Raw genomic sequence first — 19,208 nt, 5'->3', positions numbered from 1 at the left:
ATAATGCTCTGAAATTCAGATAAAAAAAATCTTGAAAACCCATGTAGGAGTTCAGATAATAATAAATAAATAAAGTTAAAAATAATGAATTTTTAGATGTTTATACAAGTATTTATTTAACAATAACTGCAGGAGGGACGAACATAACAAATAATAATAAAAAAAAACCACTATTAGCAGCAATATATAATATCATTAATTTAAAATATATAGAAGTTTCTTAAATAATAATGAATAGTTCTTGAGAAAACGGGCTTTGGTACATCAAGAAGAAGCCTTTTCTCTTGTCATTAACATTTTCTAAACAAATTATAAAAATTTACATAACTCAAAATAATTGGTTAGGCTTGGATTAACTTATTTTTCTTAGTCATGGATGATTCGTGAATAAATCTCCGACGGCTTTCAGCTGGTATTTTATCAACATTGCTTGGACACAATGTAAAATTTGTATATAGTTCAAAAATAATTAGATGGCTCTGAATTAACATTTGTATATGATTTTTTAATGACAATGATTATCTGGAGCATATGGAAGGAGATAAACAAAAGAGTCTTCTAATTCCAAGCAAATGCCTCCATATTGATACTTAAGGATGTTTTATTTTTATTTGAAAGTTAGACTTCAATAACCTCCGAGACAAACAAGCTACCATTTTTCATAGCACTAGAAGAAATACAGAGCATCCTAGGCAAGATAAAAGCTCTAAGTGCAAGTTGAAGTTTAAAAAATATATTTTTCATAATCACAAGAAAAGAAAGAGGAGACAAGCCTATGCAAATGCTTGTAACCTAAGCAAGCACTTTCTAGTAAACTCTTATTCTATATGTAATTCCTAAGCTGACAATTTTAGACAAAAAAAAAAAAAAAACAAATGTGTACATTGTTGCGACCACATCCTCAAGTGGCTCAGAGCACAAACATTGTAAATTCATCTCTTATCTTGCAATAAATTACTGGGGAGCATATGCCTCCTATTATCATTTAAAAAAAAAAAAAGAAAAGATAGTTGTAAGAATTATAAGGAAAATTCATGAATAATTCAAAAAATTTCAATAAATTGAAGAATATTGTAACTATGATTCCACCTTCCAATTCCAAGTTCCAACCAAGTCAGAATCTCAATCAAATTGGAAATTAACCCTAATAGATTATAATATGAAATCAAGATTGATGAAGCACCATCAAAATCCCGGTACCCTTACCCTCAAAACCCTATTCCATATCAGACGCCTAGACACTACTTGACGACGCAGACCTCCGCAACTAAACCCAGCTAACACGCAAAACACCTCCTATTTATCCCGGAAACCTACGCACCGTCTCTCAAACCACCAGTATCTCAACACACACTCCTCAGAAATAACCCAATATACCATCCCCATAAAATTGTGTAGATAAATTATATTTTCAAATTCATGACTTGTAATATTCTATCTTATTAAAAAAAATTTGAACTATAAAAATCTAATATTCAGTCCCTATATTTTTTGAACAATTTTAATGTTATTCTTGCCGAGCTCTGTAACACGAGCTTGTAACCCAAGCGGGGTCAATGGGTGGTTTGGATGCAGGGTTACGCCTGTGGGTCCGAGTGAGGGCAGCGATTACCTCCTACTCTCAATGGTAGAAGGATAGCGGGCCGCTGCACCACCCACCCTCCACGGCCCATGGGCAGACCATTAGCGCACAACCGCCTTTTAAGAAGGGTTTCTCAAAAAAAAAAAACATTGTTCTTAAATGCGTTTGCGATAATTTTTTCTCACCAAAAAACTGATGCGGCAATCATCGGTGTGCATGGGGAATAAACTTTGCCCAGATGGCTAAAACTGAAGCTGTCATGGCTTTAAATGTTTGAAAATATAGCTTACATGGCCAAAATGCATTGCCAATACAATAAAGATTTTTTCACATAGGACACCGCAACGCCGTGCCCAGCACCATAATCACCCTGTCGGCAGCCACCCCACCCCAGCTTCGCCCCGAACACCTTCCGATGGAATGCCGTTGGCAGCACGAACCCAAGGACGATGCAAGTGTTGCACCCCGTCAGTGAAAAGAAGTCGGCGAAGTTGGGCACCAGCATCGCCACGAAACTCACCGTCGCCACCAGCAGCCACCGCAGTATCTCTTCCCACAGAATTACCTCATACATCGGGTTGAATCCTAATTGGACCAGGAGAGTGACCATGTCGGTGCCCAGGTTAGTGGTGATGATGTCGCCGATTGGCTGAGCATGCCGAAGAGGCTGCATAGGAGGGCAATGAACAGCATGGAAAGCTCGTAGATCTTGGCAACGACAGCGAGGAGGACAGCACTGACGGCCTAGCCGATGCGCATGAAAGGCATAGGAGAGGCCAAGGACAATGATGCCAACACCTGCACTGAAGTGCAGTGGGAGGAAAGGGCTCATCAAATCTACCAGGCTACAAGAGGACGAGCACATTTCACCGTTCTTGGTGCCCTAGAAACCCATTGATTCCGATTGGATGGGAGAGGAAGGAGAAGGGTACAAATTGAATGGGGTTTAGATGGAGGGATAGCTTGGTAGAAATGGAAGTTTAATGGAGGGGGAGAGGGACAACTAAAATGATGTTGGATGCTCAATGGCGATGGGGTTTTAGTAATATGATCGTCTGTTTTGACTATATTAGCATTGATTTCAGCCATCCAAGCAAAATTTATGCCACACATGCACTGAAATTACCGTAATGAACTTTCAGATATGTCGGAAGACCAAATTTAAACGATTCGGAAAGTATAGAGACTAAATATTGGATTTTTGTAGTTAAATGACCATTTAAGAAAGAATGCATTAGTCCGGGATTATAAACATAATTTACCCAAAATGTAATTAGAATATGGCTTCACAATCCATAAAAAATATAAAACATCTCACCTGGGGCAAAAGAATCAGTCTCCCTTCACAATAAAATGTGACAAAATGTCCAAACAAAATGATGAATCTAGCTCAGTTATCTCGCACCAATTTGAAATCAAAATCCACACAGCTAATTATAGTTGGTAACAACCCTAGGCCAAGCAAGCACTTGACTGATTGACCACATTTAATCCCTAAATCACAAGTACAACCTACATTTCTCTCCATTCTCTCACTGGTCACCTGGGATACTCTTGATGATGTCAGAGTCACCTGAAACGCAAACAGATACAAAAATAAATGATCGAAATCTAGTAGGGAAAAAAGAGAGGGCAAGGTACATCAACTGAGTGTCCATTAACACACCAGGATCAATGATGCTAAGGCAGCTTACACGGAAATACTTGCCGCAAGCTGTTCCGAGGTCCACATTATCTGCAAATATGGAAAAACCACTCAGAAAATGAAGAGGCAACAAACAACGTCATGCAAGTCTAAATGTATAACCTCCATAGCACAAACAAACATCACATAAAGCATGGATTTAATGACTTCTACCAAAAAATACAGCACCGATTTAAGGAGAGGAGAAAAACCATCCATGACCAAATTGCTTGCCAAGCCCAAGCAGTTACATACTAGTCAAATTATGAAAAATAAATGGGCGATTTAAGATGCAAATGCGCTAGAAGCTGCAGGTACACCAAGCACCCAGCTACATGATATTTATATAAGAGAACACGTTTCTCGTTCCACTCCCCAGTCCTGTCCTGACTTCTGCCTGGCTTGGTGGAGGAAGACAGGTAACAGAAATAGAAGGTCCTACTCTGCTTGCACAGCAAATCTCTCTCAAAAATAAACCAAAATGCTGGAAGGCAATTTTAGATTGATATAAAAAAAAAGAAAACAAAGAAAAAGAACCTTAAAATACCAACTGCAATGTTAATAGGGTCAGATGATAGGAGATTAACTTGGAACTTGCAGAGGCGTCCAAGGGGCAATAACAGTGAAAAACTTAAGCTGTTAACCTATGCATTTGGGAACTTTAACAATGTAAGGTTTGTCCAAAAACAGTCTTGGATCCAAGCTGGCCCAAGTATGATTGGCCTGCTAGCTTTCGCCTGCACACCCACAAGCTGCTACAATTAATTGAACTTTTGAGATATGCTTGAGCAGGATGCTCAAATTTTTGGGTACCTGGTAGGTCTCTTGGAGAGAATTGGCACGCAAGAATGGGATACATACATTGAAATTAACTGAAAGGTTAAAAAATAGCATTAGAAATAATTTGATGAGATTTATGGACAAAAGGTAAAGAAAGGAATGAGTCAACCGGTCCAAAGTTTTTTTTTTTTTTTTTAATTGTTTCCAATAACATCCTACATTTCCCAAGAAGGTTTTAGGAACCTACCACCTCCAATTGAATCAATTTCTTTTCCCTTTTGGCTTATTTTTAAAAAGAATGCTTACAAAACAGGAAATGGTCTTTCTGATGATAACACTTAGTACATTTTTTTCTTTTTTAAAAAAATATTATTTCTGCATTCTCGGGTGAGAAGATCATCAGACAATTTGTATATACATGCTTATATTAGTTTGTTCTAATATCTTAGGGTTTACAGACTTAATAATCAAATGGCTGGAAGAACAGCTATCATAATCTAGTTAACAAAATAATTTGATTGACAAGAAATTTCACCTTTCTAAATTCCAAGTACAATAAAGTAAAAAAAAAAAAAAGCAGAATAATCATGCACAAACAATAGGTTGGAGAATCTCTATTCAACGCAGACACAATAATACTTACTCCCATTAAAATGATGTACGCCAACCTTAGACAACATTGCATAATACTCAATTTCAGACTTGCGGAGAGGAGGGCAATTGTTTGCAATAAGTATCAGCTTCCCTGGAGAAAATCAATTGGTGAGTGAGAAACCTAATCAATTGCTGGCAATAATTACTAGCACAATAAACAGATTTTTTTTTTGGTGGCAATGGCAGAAGAGATCTGATACCACATGCTACTAATTTTGCTGTAAGCATCAGTAAAATGGCCATGCCATATGTAGCCCAAATGGTAGCATACAAAGATGGTTGGGGCATAATCGTTTGAAGCAAGTTGCACTTGTATATTTGTGAGGTGATGTTGTGTATAGCAGCTACAGCAATGTAAACTGTAAAGTTGCAGAAGCCATTGATCAAGAATATCAGGGCAACATGCTAGATTATTGTACAACAACTGCTGTTTTCATTTGGTAATTCATCTATACATCAAAGGTTGAGTTCATATAGTTTTGCAAAACTAGATACTCTTCTTCATCATGTTTACAGCAGTTTAACCCAGAAAACTGGAATAACTTTTGAAGACTACAAATTACTATTTTTTATATGGGTGCACAGACCTTGTGAATACTGGATATGCCTTCTATTTCATACTTTTGTATGTACCATGTATTTTGCTTTGAGCTAGGTTTATTCCAGTAGCATAGCAGCAATGGTGATGGGATGGGGCTGCGGAGGGTGTGGCGGCCGAATAAAGAAGCTTCGGCGGTCGAAGAGAGGAAGAGGACTCCTTTGTGAGTCTTCTTCCTTCTGAGTTGACACATGGTGCGTTGGGAGAAGTCCTCTTCCTTCTGAGTTAACACGTGGTGCATTAGGAGGATTTTGGCTTCCGGAGTTGGCAACACTACAATATTCCTCCATAGAGTATTGTTATATATATATATATATATATATATATATGATATCACATTCATAAGTGTGCACCATTGCTATAAGTGTTTCAATTTTTACAGCCATATGAGCTTGACCGTGCATGGTGGTTCATCCCCCTTGTTTTCTTTGTTTTTTTTCAGATAGTATGATAATTTATTATCTGAATGCTCATCAGTGAGGTAGTCATTAGGAAATTAACTTTCTAGGAACAAGAAATCAATTGATTTTGTTATTTCTGTGTTACTTGATTATTATGTGGTTTGATAATTTCGTATTGAATTCTTGTTAATTTTGGGACTAGTGAAAGGTGGACGCCTATAGAGGCGGCCTCGACAAACCCAAGCCCCCGTGGCTCCACGTGAGCACCAGCGAACCCCAGCCACCATCCAAGCTTCTCTATTCGGTCGCTCCAAGCCTCCCACCGCAGCCACTGTTCAAGATTCCCTATTCGGCCGCTCCAAGCCTCCCACCATCCAAGATCTCCCTCAGGTGCTCTCTTTCCTTCCCAGGGCCGGGGAGGGGAGGCGAGGGGGGTTGGTGGCGCCGGAGCCGGAAGAGGAGAGGGGAGGGGGTTGGTGGTGTCGGAGCCGAGGGAGGGGAGGGGCGATCATCGATGCTCGCGCGAAGCCGCGGGGGCTCGGGTTCATCGAGGCCAGGGGAGGGAACAGGAGAGGATAGCGACTGGGCAGGGCCACGGAGGGGAGGGGAGGGGGATTGGTGACGCTGGAGCCGGGGGAGGGGAGGAGAGGTTTGGTGGTCGCACGGAGCCGGATGCAGCACGAACGGCAGATGCGACGTAGATGGCGGTGGGGCGGGGCCACAATGGGGGTGGCGCGGACGGCCGCAACCTCCGCCTCATGCGGCGGGGGCGGGGGGCGGCGGTGGGAGGAAGGGAAGGGGAAAAAAAAGAAAAAAATATTTGAGGGGGAGGGAAAAAGAAAAAAAAATTATTTTGAGAAAAAATTATTTTAAAAATTATTTTTAAAAATAAATATTTTACAAAAAATTATTTTTTAAAATTAGTAATTTATTATTATTTTAAAAATCTGTTTTGAAATGAGAGAGAAGGAAGAAAAAAATATTTTTTTGGGTGACGCAGGATGGGCAAAAGAAAAGAGAGGAGAGGGGAGGACACGTGGAGGAGTTGCCTTACCTTTTTTACTAAGAGAAAGAAAATCAGACAGTTTGGTTTTAATAAAAAGGAGTAAATCTTTAAAAAAACATCCGAACATATCTAAGAAAATGATTGTTGCCTTACCTGTTTATTAGGATAAAGAGAGTTACATAATTTGAATGAAGAAGAGATGGCTGTTCGAAAAGACAATTCAGAGATGAACAATGGAATTGTCAAATCCGAGCCATTTTTCATTTTCGTTTCATACCTATTGTTCTATATATGTATGTATTATCAGGAGGTTGAAGTGTTTGGACAGAGCAACGGAGGAAGAAAGACTGAGAAGGCCAGCAGAAGAGTCAGCAAAGAGTTTTGTTGAGGTGATTTGGAAAGAGTATTCAGGTAAATTTTTTTCCTCATTAGTTTTGATTTTTTTTTCTCATCAATCCAGATTAACTGTTATGACAAATCATAAAACACTAAGACTTTCTTTAGATAAGAACATCATTTGAAGGATATTCGGATGGTTGCTAGTGCCGATGTAGTAGCTGTCCAGTCCCAATTAAATGAGGGTCTGAGAATTGCCTAGATTATCCAAACAACCTTCGGTACAGATTAAAAAAAAAGTGTTAGAGAGGATACGGTTGCTACTACGGATGCAGTAGCCGTCTGCTATTAATGAAATTAAGCTCTCAGGATTGCTTCAATTGACCAAGCAACCTTCTGTAGAGAAAAAAAATATTTGGTAATTAGGAGAGAAATGCCGTTGGTTGAGGGATCGGGAAGAAAGGAAAAAAAATAGAGAAAGAAAAAAAAGTAAATGAAAGACGGAAGAAATTTATATATAATTTTTTTTACAATATCTGAACAACTAAAATAGGATAATAATATTTAAAATTTTATTTTTGTACATCCGGCCCCGTGAAAAGCGTGGGTCTTCGACTAGTTTTATGTTAAATAATAACTGATATTAATGTCCAATACCTTAGCTAACATTTTTTTCGTTGATAATATTATGTTTCACCCTCCACGAATTCTCTTAGATTTAGGCAAAGAATCTAGGGAGGTGTTTGGTTAGGGAAAGTGGGGGTCTGAAATCGGAATCGGAATAGATGACTCCCATTTCAATCGTTTGGTTGGGAGGAGTTCCATTCCGATTCTGATTCCGATTCCAGAGTGAAATGGGAATGTCTCAATCTATATAGAACTCAATCCCTACTCTTTTCTATGGATTCAAATTTCCATTCCAATTCCGATTCCGATTCCAATTCCGGTCACGAACCAAACGTTTCGAAGGAGTTGGCCATTCCGATTCCAAGCCATTCCGATTCCCATTCTCATTCCAATTTCGGTTACAAACCAAACACCCCCTAGATGAATTCAAGCAGGGAATAAGGCTGAGATTAATATCAGGAACTGCATTCATCTCTTAGGCACGGTTCAGCAGCCAAAGAGCCAAACTCCAGTCCCAGACCATGACCGTTTCTACGCACAGTTCTAAACCAAATCATAACCCATCTCAATCAAAAACAGTAAATTAACTGACTGGAACTATCTATTAGTCATAAAGGTAGATAGCATCAAAGATCAAAAACCACAAAAAATGGAGATAAAAGAGAGACAGGAAGAAGAGAGATGAAGAAACCTTTAGAATTCCTCAGGGATCTTAGAACCGTCTTATACCCGAGGGTATACTTCCCGCTCTTCATAACGAGAGCAAGCCGGTTGTTTATGCTCTCAGCACTCTTCTTCTGCATCAAAAAAGCAAGCATATATCCCAAAAAAATCAACAAAAAATCCAAAAAAAATAACGAAAAATCCCAAAAAATCGAAAGCAAATCTATGGCCAAGAAAGGAAGAAAGGAAGAAGGGAAAAAAAGAAGAAAAGAACTTTTTGAGAGAATTACCGCCTTCTTCGGGGGCGCCATTGTTCCGAGGATGAAAGGAAGGCGATGCAAAACCCTTGACCTTCGTCGGCACCGGCCGCCAAGAAAACCAAAGGGTTGGCAAGGAGACTATATCGTAATATAGAAGGCCGAGGAATCCTGAAATTACCAAATTACCCTTTCTCTGTTATTGTGTTCGCAATTGGGGGTCAGGACCGTTGGATTGGGAAGCCCATGGGGGAATTATCATCGGCCGTTGGTTGAGGAGATCCATTCCAAATATTCAGTAGACTCTAATCTCATTTACAACGCCCACAATTAATAGCAACCAATGGAGACTTGCCAAGTCAGCTTTAGAAATTGTGTTCAGTTTAGATGGAAATTTTTTATAAGATGAAATTTATCATGACGAATGTTGCTAAGAGACATGGTGATTTGAGATGATATTTGTGGTTTTTATTTACATTAAAGTTTTACGCTATAGGTGCTTCAATTGCAGGGAAAAATGACTTAAACTATGATTTCTCTTTTTTTTTTATCATCGTCAAAGCAGGGGGTTGGGAGCCTTATAGTTGAAGATTTACTATAACTTCAATAATATTGCAACTAAAATTGTGGAAAATAACTTACAAGAAAACTCATTTTTTGCATTTGGAATGGAGTTTGGATAAAAATGACAAGTTTGACGGTCATGTTATGGAACATCTTGTAAGTAAATGTCAAATTGAAGTGCTAGACATACATGAAGATAGAAGAGATTAATGTTGAAGCAGTTGGTGGTGAGAGCTTGGGCATGGACATGGGTGCCCATGTGAAGGAAGTGGCGGTGATGCAAGTCTTGAAAAAATTGGAGAAGGTGGAGAAGAGGGGCCAGGGCAGAAGGCTACTAGAGGTTGCACAAGATAGTGTGGAGGTGGGCTGGTGGAGAAAATGCATGGCAGTAGATGAGGAGGAAGTAGAGTGAAGGAGTAAGAAGGAAAAAAAAAATCTTTTTTTTTAAAGAAACCTATACTACCTACTCAAGTGACAAATTATCTTTATGGTCATTATCAATAGTCCTAAGTTGCAGCTAAACCAGTATTTCAACTTACTATGTAACTTGAGTTACAATCTTCTAAAAAGGCATATTAGCTTATATCTATAACTTGAGCTACATATAGTTCTACTTATAAGGCTCTAAACAGGTAAAAAAAAAAGGATCGAATGTAGAGAAAGCAGTACATTTGTTACATTAGGAGACTATTGCACTTTGAAATTTTTTTTCTTTTTATAGAAAAGTAAGAAAAGATTTCAATACAAAATATGCTGAGCAAGGTGTTCTAAAATGCTTAGGAGCATTTATTTTCAAATTTGATCTAGAATGTGCTAGCTATATAATTGTTTGCATCTTCTTTGATACGGTTGATATGGGAATTCAAGTGGATTGGTGACCTGTTTGGTCATCGAGGCTGTTGGGTGTCACTACTTGCTTTTTCTTTTTTTTTTTTTTGATAAAAGTGTCACTACTTGCTTAGATGGTATCAACTCTTACCACTTAGGCAAGGAAATAGGATCCAATTTTGGAGTGAGATGGATATAGAATAAAAGTAAGGATTAATCCCTTATAATCTTAATCTTTTTAAATAAGAAAGCCATTTGGTATCAAGTTAGCCAAGATATTTATGAAACTTGATGAGCATAGCCAGCAATATACATATTGAGTGGTCTTGAAATAATTGCAAGCAGACTCTGTAGTGTAGCAGTGGTCCTTGAAAAAAGATGTTTGAGGAGTGATGTGACTGCCCACTAATATCAAAAAAAAAAGAAAAAAAAAGATGCTTGAGGAGCGGGACAGTACGTAGGTTTAAGCCTCTATAGGTCTTAAACCCCGGACGACAAATACCCAAAAAAAAAAAAAAGAATTTTACTTGTAAATCTCACGATCAATTGTTGTTTGTTCGAAGCTTATGGAAGGAGTATATGATAAATCTATTATAGACAGCAGAAATTTGTCAACAGCATGATCAGTTTAAAAAATTTAAGAATTATCAAATTAGCTACATTTACGCTTTAGGGTGCACAATTTTATACAAACAAATTCTTGTAAATGACTAATGAGATGGACCATTTAAAGGTGACAAGCAGAATTACTAACAAAGGATGACCTCCTTGCTTCCCCAGAAAGAATAAAAAAGGCATGATGATCTACTTTTTCGCCCACTCTCCGACATATTTAAATTTAAATTTTGAATTTTTAAGGTGCCAATGTCTTAACTCTATTTTAAGCTCACTTTACTGAAGTGTTAAGAGTGAGAGACCTGATTCACCTGAATGAGACACTTTTCCATTTCTTTCCGTTGGCAGGTCTTCATGGCCCTTTATGTGGCAAGCTATTGTTATCAAACTGAGAGGTCAGAAAGCCTCTATGAAAAATATATTCTTTCTTCCCAAATTCTCTTCTTGCTTGATTTCTTTCCTTACTTTCCTTCTGGGTGACCGATAAAAGCTTTTAGGTCATACCTCTATGCAACCATGCCCGTAATAGGAGACTTTGAGCTGAATCGAGTCTATTGTACCCAAGATGTCATCGAATACATACACAAAGGGGTAGAAATTATTCTTGGTGCAATCTCTAGTCTCTACACACCTATATTTCCAGCATACCTTTTTTAATTTCCCTTCTTATTATCTTATTTTCAAGAAAATTATAAATTTTAATTATTTCAAATTAGTTATAACTATTATTTGCTAATATTTTACAAATATTAGCATCATATTTTAATATGTGAATATTTGATTTAGATACTCTATTACTGATTTTAAATTGAGTAGATATCCTCTAAAGGAGAGGATAATAGTCTACTCTAGTATACATAGATACCAACATAAATACATATATACATACATACATACATATGAGGTAGACTTCACTACATTTGAGTAGATCCCTATCCAATTCGATCCAATGTAGATTAAATGACGGAGGTCCTACATCAATTATCAAAAATGCTAAAAGTCATTTGCTATTTCTAAATTAATTTATGCTAAAAATAATGTAATTTGAAAATCTTTAATCTGTATATTAAGTAGCCAAAAAATATACACTCTTTCATTTTATTTAAAGCATCTATATTTCTGATTACTTCACAATAGATTAGAAGTTTTCAAATTATATGATTTTGAATATATAAATATTTTAAAGATAATAGATCATACCTAATAGCTGAGATCATTAATATAGGATTCAAGTCAAAAATTTGATAAAGCTCCGAGTCTGACCCCTTCCTCGTATAATGACACATAATTTGGGCAAGGATAGCCCAGAAAAGCCCCAATGATTTAATTGTTCTTTTATCTTGCTAAAGGTGCCGTCTATTAAGCTGAACATAACAATAACAAAACAAGAAAAAAGTGAAGCAAATGACAAAACAGAATATTGAAATTCCTGTTCCATTAGGTTGGGGAAATTCAATTATGTACTCTATGAATTCATGCTCTTTGGGCGTCGAGCATCAACTTGCAGTTACATGGTGACTTGCAGCAATTTGTATTGCAAGCTCAAACTTTCATCACCATATGACCTTACCCTCTGGCCCCAAGGTAACTTATACATCATGGAATAAGAGCAAGAAACAGAAAGATTGAAGTAAAAGAACCTTGTGATTGGAGCTAGGAGGCACAATGCAACTTTTACTACCACCACATTGTAATTACCTTTTCACCTCATCAATTAGTCAAAAATCAACTCATGATACAGAGAATTTCTCATGAGCATTGTTTTCCCAAATATCATAAGGTGATAAGCTTTCTTGGAAAATTCTCCCCGACCGAATGCTCCTAACCATCATGATCATGAAACACATATGTCAGTATTCCAACCAGGCAAAGCACTGAGCCTACAATGAGATTGTCGTAGCGCTCCACCCAGTGAAATTTGATCTGGCTGGCACCATAAAATGAGAGGGCTACTAGAGAAGTCATCACAGTTACAGTACTGCAAAAAATAAATCAAATTTGTTATTTGTTTATTAAACTTCTAAAACGGAAGAAACAACTGAAAAACTGTAACGTGAGACTTTTATCAAGTGTTCACTTAATACACAAACACACACACAAATTAAAAAAAAAAAAAATAGAAACATTCTTGACCAGTGTTGAATGTTGGCTACATCCATGATACCTAAATCTAAGCCTGTCTGGCCTTGTCAACAATATTTGCAATCAATTTCAATTACATTTTATCATATCCCACTTGGATAGTTCTGATTTGATGAGGTTTTACCAGAATTCTGATGCTCCTAGCTAGAATTTCTCCAGACCTACACTTTCATCGTAAACAATCCTTCAATGTATAAATATTCCTTCACAAACCATACTATAATTTTACTCTCTCCCATCTTTAATCCGATAGCAATCGATTTATAACAATATAATGTCAATAATATGATATTAACTCTTCAATAGCTACATATTTCCACATATCAATTGCCCAAACAACACTTATAGAAGGATGTTTCACCTAAGCCTATCTGTTTAGTGGAATTTTCTTACAGTAGTAAGCACAATGTAGTTTTTCAAAGTGTTGAAAGAACTATTTCTAGTTTTACATTCACCAACATTGCTTTAAACAAAATTTTATAATAGAAAATTTGATATTCATGTTTTCTTGATAATCAAAGATGACTCATCCAAATTAGGAAATGGATTTGGATGAAGAAATGCATCAATATGCTGATCACTTCTAAAACTATACAATTCATCCAGATAAGAACTTTATATCAAACCGCATTTTATTTCTGATCACCAGATTCAGCATTGATCTAAAGGTATCAAGGACAAGTGAGGGCAATGGTAAGATAAAATAAAGAATTCAATGGAGTACTACTGGCATAACATATAAACTTAAAGAGAAAAAGCATCTGCAGAGTATTGAACTAAACCAGTATAACAATGCTGTCACACATTAACCCTGATATCCTGCTTAGTCTGTGCGGCAGGCCAACCTGCTCGAATTTCCTCAGTAATTATCCACTATACATTCTCTACATGTAAGTCTAAAATTCTGAACAAAGGTTATAAAACATTCTGAAATGCCACCAATCAGAATTCAAGCTACAATGCAACAAATTCATTCATCATTTTCCTTTCAGAAGACCAAATTAGATGTATAGAGGGATACCTGAATAGCAGAACAATAATAGCTAGCACCATCATAGATGAGGAGTTGCCAACGGCAAGGAAAACTGGTAGTGTTGTTGCACAAGGAGATAATGCTGGTACAAGAATAAGTCCAGCCACAGCCATCTTCTCCATGGGATGGTTGTGGGAGTGATTATGGCCTCCCTTACCACATACAAATAGCAGCACATAACTTCCTCCAAGAATTATGAGAAGCAAGGAAGCAAGTCTATGCACTGTTTCCTCACCAGCGATCGTGTTAGCCATGGTAATTGCAGTAATGCCAAGCAGGGACGTCGAAATCACATGAAGGACAGCTCCAAATGCAGCTGTTAATAAAATTAAAGAGAAACTCCATGAGTGTGCCTGGTTAGTCCCATCAATTGAACCACACACGTCTTTGAAACCAAGTAATAACAGCAGTTTCTGTTTGATGTCTGAAATAACCCTAAAATCTAACAAGCAAGAATCCAATCAGACAATGATCTACTACATAACAGAATAGTTATCACCTGTTAAGACACCAAAAAAAAAAAACTCAAAAATCACCAATTACAAGTGGATGTAGACTGATCATCATTGTAACATGACAAACTAGTGATATGGATGACACAGGAATTTTCATCAGATCAAAACATAAACATGGAAGTTCACTGTCAAAAATCACTAAAATCCAGATAGAATGGAACATGCATGCACACTGGACTACGCAAAAATGTAGGGACACATAAAGATGCATATATATAAAGCGGACAGAGGCACACTTGTTTACACATCTATGCACATATCAATTGATTGGCAGGCAGAATTTAAAAATATACCAATTAAACCAGTGGGTACCATCAATTCTATTGCCATTAAGCATCACTAGTTTCTGCAGAGTTACAGCAACAGGATCATCTTTCTTACTTGTATCAATAGTAACATAGCTTGAAAATTACATCCTTGAGAGAAGTTTAAGAACTTGGATACATAAAGCTGGGAAAGGGTTGGGGGAAGAGGGGAAGGGAGGTGGGGGGGTGTGGGGGGTGGGTTTTACAGTGCATGAGCATCACATGATCTTCAGTACGAATAAATTTATTCAGAAACATAAAATAAAATAAAATAAAAAGTTGCCAGGTAAAAAGGCAGATAACCAGAATTATGTAGCACTAAAAGTATTTGAAGCTTTATCAATCATGTCAACAATGACAAATTGGGCAAAGGCTAGATAGTTATGGTTATGGTCAAATGTCATGTCAAAAAGTTTTATCATTCACATGCTTTCTCTCAGTTATTTTCCCAGGAAAACATAACTTAAGAAGAAAAAAAATTATGAAGCCGAATGAAGTAGAGAAAATCTGGCAAATCTGTGTATGGTACACCCTGCCTAAGTTTAAGGTGTGCAGGAGAATTATCATTTATGAGAAGTTAAAATGGAATCAATATTTTCTCTATAAAATAGAATCAACCAACGGTCTTCTTTCAAGTTCATCATCAAAAAGCACATGCAATTTACAAAAAATAATATATGTTGAGAATTTGAAAAATTAGATGGTCACAGAATCAAGTCCGACAAGCCACCTTACACTGGAGATAAAAGCAGGTCTTCAGGTTTCACTCACATTCCACAACCACCCCACTCCAAAAAAAAAAAAAAATTTTGAGTGCAATAATGTGGGTAGAGATTAAAATCCTTTTCAACTAAATATACAGTTGGCAGCAGTTAAATAAGGCATATATATATATATATCAATCATTGCATCCGACATGCCAATTGCCTAATTAACTAGAACAAGCAGTGGTAAAGTAGACATATTTTTTATGGTAAGATAATAATAGAAGACATTGAGATGACATCTTCTTTACGAACTAGGATTCTTTATGAACTAGGTCAGGTTAGCTATATGTCATGTCGTGCCAACTATTTCCATGTAAGATGGTGAGACGATATCTAGAGCGGTTCTGTATCTAGGCCCCCTGACATCGATGGATGTATCTATAACTCCATACAGATTACTTCTCAATGTAATTTCTTTGAAATTTAGTAAAATTTTATGTACTGACTGTTCAATACCTACTATCGTAGAATACTCATGTATTATTTCCTCAGATTTTGCACGTGTGATATATGTTCCTTATATTTCTCCAAGTAAAGCCCTTCAAATAAGGAAATAATGAGAGATACTTGTAAGATTTTCTTTATTTATGGATCGGAATATTGGGAAATAAGAGGGACCCATGACCACTAAACAAGCTTAATTGAATTAGGATGCTTTGTGGAGAATATTAAACATGTCGAAAAAATAGGTGCACTAGAAGATACAATATTCATGCAGGCAGTCTTTCTACTGATGTAGACCAGCCTGCTCATCAATTTAGTCGATCTCTGACCAAACATCTTCACAACAAGACAACTATCTGTTGGCTTAGCTTTTGCCTAAATATAAGGAAAGATCACATGAAAAATAATTCAAATGAAACTTGCCCTTTTTTTTTGAGGTAATAGGGGAGGGTTAATCTCCACTACTTGTTAAGAAGAAAAAGAAGATATAATAGGATGGTTAGTCCCCAGCAAGGCACTAGGGGCAAACGGAGATAAGGTCAACACTTACAAATTAGCTACCCAACAAAATTACAGGTATCTTATTCAGCACAAAGAACTCTCCACTCACAAAACCAATTCACTTTGACAATCATCTTTTCCTTTCCTTCCATATGGTCCAACAATCTGCCATTGCTAGTTGGTCCCAAAAAGACTTCAGATCTCTGTGGCACTCTCTTCCTCCCCCACAGCGACCATAAAGAAGAAATTGAAACAGGCCAATTTTGGATCCCTAAACAGATTTAAGGGTCCTCCACATACCTCAAGCAAAGGAACAATTCCGAAACAAATGATCCACCAACTCTTCTTTGGTCCACCCAAGAAGCTTGTGCTTTAATGGCAGCCACATGAAAACCTTCATCTACTTGGGGACACACAACAAATCTCTTATGTTTTTGAACTGGTAGAACAAGTTAACAGTGCAGATGGTGTCAAAGGTGAGTCTCCAATACCTATCCAGATCTAAGAACCTACTGATCAAGTCTAAATCTCAAACGACAGTTCCACTCACATCAAAAGAGGAAGTTGAAATTAATCAACTCATGCAAACAATCTTGCAACATAGAAAGATACCATCATTGTATTGTTTGCAAGTGAGTAGACACAAGGTACACACCCCTTCTGGCACAACAACCCCCAATGAAACCTACAACAGACAAACAACAAACCAATAATACCAATAAAGTAAAGAAGGCAAGCCTTTAAAAGAAGATTTAAATAATGAGTGTAAAAAACATAGTTAAAAGGTAAGTAATAACTCAATCAAGCATGATTATGCTTTTTTTCCCTGACTGCAAAGGATGTTATAGAATGGCAGCTTACATGAAATGCGACAATTAAAACAACTATACTTTGAACGAGAGAGAGGAATGAATCTTAGAAATTATGATCACTTAATTAGGCAAATGATTGCCACTTAACTCAGCCCTTCAATAATTCAAAAACAAGACCATAAATCATTCAGTAAGACTTTTTTTTTCGTATGCTTATGGTGGCAGTGCCACCATCCTCCTTCAAACCAGGGACCTCTCCCGAGCAGAAGCACCAAGGAGAGAGGTACCAACCAGTGGACCCAAATTCTTTTGGCAAGAAATTATTTTTTCAGAATGTAGAGTACCAAAATTATTCATGCTATAAATGAATGCAGTTCTGGTTTTATGATACCTGCATGAAGTCGGTATATGTTTATCATCAATTTAATGTGGGAATATCAGCTTATTAAGTTAGGAAAGATGTTAACATCCTTCCATTCACTAGCAAACAATTATTCTTAAATAAAAAAGTTCACAATATTAAGGCATATGCTGAGGTTTATCACCTTATTGTACTTTTGCAACAATTTCTGCTCTAGTTTTTGGGAGGTCAATGCTAATTAGGACCAAACAAATTCAAGGCCCAATCTATGGCTCCTCCTGTTTATCGGTTCATTATTTTAGGATGGATCAATGGCTAAAAAGAAGTCGATGACTAGGATTAGCATTATGGGTTAAAAAGGTTTCAAATATATTACAAATAAATATTCTCTCTTTTTCCTAGCATGACGACATCCAATTTCACCACTCCCATATGTTTTACACTTTCCCATCAACGACTTTGTTTGAATTTTTCAAACAAACATTAATTCATTGGTTCAACATCAACAACAGATCCTAAAAGTCTGAGGTCTATCCAATGAAAGTATGCCAAAAGAGCAGTTAGTGGCCACTAAATACCTCAAATCCCATCCTTTCGCACCAAAATGTCTAACACTAACACTACATACTCCAAGATCGCACCAAGTTAAAGATCAATTCAGCTAAATCTACGGATCCCAGCTAACAGCCACATTTCTATACGATCATTCGCGATCTCTGACAGCATTTAGGACAGTATAAAAATCAAACCTAGAATTATTCCGAAAAAGACAAAAAGATCTAAGAAAAGAATCTGAAGAACTCACTGACGAGGAGAGTTCTGGAGAGGGTCCATTTCTGGGCGCGGGCGACAATGGAGAAAGGGAGCCAGTGCGTGGGGATGAAGGAATGTAGCAGCGAGACGGTCGCGATCCCTCCAATAGTGGACAAATCCTTCGCGCTGAAATCCTCCATTTCGAACCCCAGAGGTCTATAGATCGATGACACAAACCGCTTCCGTCGCCGAGAGATCTGCGCAAAAACTACTACAGATTACCAATTCCTTGAATTCGACTCCAGCAAAAAGAGGAAGCGAACCGAGACCCCGAAAGCGAGCGAGAGGGAGAGAGAATGACTTGGGTGGTGGGCTCTGGGAGGGACGGCGCGCAGCGCGAGGACAGTGAAAATGAGGCTGAGAGAACTCGGCGGAAGCCATCGGTGTTTTGCTGTTTTAAACTAAATAGCAGATCAGAAGCAGGGAACTGCACGAACTCTGGTGACACCCATCTTCGACGCTCGACACGTCAGTGCTTTGCATACGTGAGCCTAACTCAAGGACTCATTTGGTTGACAAAAAAATAAAATAAAATAAAATAAAATAAAATAAAAAATATATATATATATATTAAATAAAAAAATTTATTTAATTAAATTTTTAAAAAAATAAAAAATATTTTTTTAAAAAAATATTTTTTATATTTTATATGAAGTAAAAATTTATAGGATAGATAGATTTTGACACTTTTCGTCATATAAAAAGTGATCGTATTTTTTTTTTAAATATTTTTTTAAGATCCATAGTTAAAATTTAATAAAATATCAATAGATGGTCAGAATAAAATATTGAATAATAATGTAATATAATATTAATATTAATATACATATAATATTAATATTTATTATATTTTAATATTATTTTAATATTTTATATTATTATAATATTTTTATTAATATTAATATAATATTTATATTTAT

At 36.8% G+C, this 19,208-nt stretch overlaps 2 protein-coding genes across 4 annotated transcripts; both read right to left on the bottom strand.

Annotated features, from left to right (window-relative positions):
• Positions 1-2,901: 2,901 nt before the first annotated feature.
• LOC105046130 (large ribosomal subunit protein eL30) lies at positions 2,902-8,754 on the bottom strand. Its single transcript, XM_010924647.3, has 5 exons — positions 8,622-8,754; positions 8,360-8,465; positions 4,690-4,791; positions 3,249-3,317; positions 2,902-3,155 (listed from the first exon to the last, which is right to left on the bottom strand). The coding sequence occupies exons 1-5, from the start codon at positions 8,640-8,642 to the stop codon at positions 3,115-3,117; spliced, it is 339 nt and encodes a 112-aa protein (XP_010922949.1). The 5' UTR covers positions 8,643-8,754; the 3' UTR covers positions 2,902-3,114.
• A 3,246-nt stretch (positions 8,755-12,000) lies between these two features.
• LOC105046132 (uncharacterized) lies at positions 12,001-18,655 on the bottom strand. Of its 3 annotated transcripts, XM_073258323.1 has the most exons (5): positions 18,590-18,649; positions 18,281-18,485; positions 16,915-16,987; positions 13,759-14,086; positions 12,001-12,573 (listed from the first exon to the last, which is right to left on the bottom strand). In XM_073258323.1, exons 4-5 carry the CDS (start codon positions 14,022-14,024, stop codon positions 12,417-12,419), a joined length of 423 nt encoding a protein of 140 aa, XP_073114424.1. In that variant the 5' UTR covers positions 14,025-14,086; positions 16,915-16,987; positions 18,281-18,485; positions 18,590-18,649; the 3' UTR covers positions 12,001-12,416. The 3 variants fall into 3 exon arrangements, with proteins under 3 accessions (XP_073114424.1, XP_073114422.1, XP_073114423.1); XM_073258321.1 differs by having other exon boundaries at positions 18,285-18,655; XM_073258322.1 differs by lacking the exon at positions 16,915-16,987 and having other exon boundaries at positions 18,281-18,650.
• Between the last annotated feature and the right edge of the window lie 553 nt (positions 18,656-19,208).

The sequence above is a fragment of the Elaeis guineensis genome, chromosome 5, assembly GCF_000442705.2.
Source record: "Elaeis guineensis isolate ETL-2024a chromosome 5, EG11, whole genome shotgun sequence".
NCBI classification, from domain to species: Eukaryota; Viridiplantae; Streptophyta; class Magnoliopsida; order Arecales; family Arecaceae; genus Elaeis; species Elaeis guineensis.
This window is presented reverse-complemented; position numbering and strand designations above follow the sequence as displayed.

What these genes read in the sequence shown, in the direction of transcription:
- LOC105046132 (XM_073258321.1), bottom strand. Translation starts at nt 18,428, where the DNA reads ATGGAGGATTTCAGCGCGAAGGATTTGTCCACTATTGGAGGGATCGCG. An exon ending in TTGCAAACAATACAATGATG is followed by an intron (nt 14,087 to 16,914) that starts GTATCTTTCTAT and finishes TTTTATTAACAG; the next exon opens with CTGCATTTGGAGCTGTCCTT. An exon ending in ATTATTGTTCTGCTATTCAG is followed by an intron (nt 12,574 to 13,758) that starts GTATCCCTCTAT and finishes TATTTTTTGCAG; the next exon opens with TACTGTAACTGTGATGACTT.
- LOC105046130 (XM_010924647.3), bottom strand. Translation starts at nt 8,642, where the DNA reads ATGGCGCCCCCGAAGAAGGCG. An exon ending in ATCCCTGAGGAATTCTAAAG is followed by an intron (nt 4,792 to 8,359) that starts GTTTCTTCATCT and finishes GATTTTCTCCAG; the next exon opens with GGAAGCTGATACTTATTGCA. An exon ending in CCTTAGCATCATTGATCCTG is followed by an intron (nt 3,156 to 3,248) that starts GTGTGTTAATGG and finishes TTTGCGTTTCAG; the next exon opens with GTGACTCTGACATCATCAAG.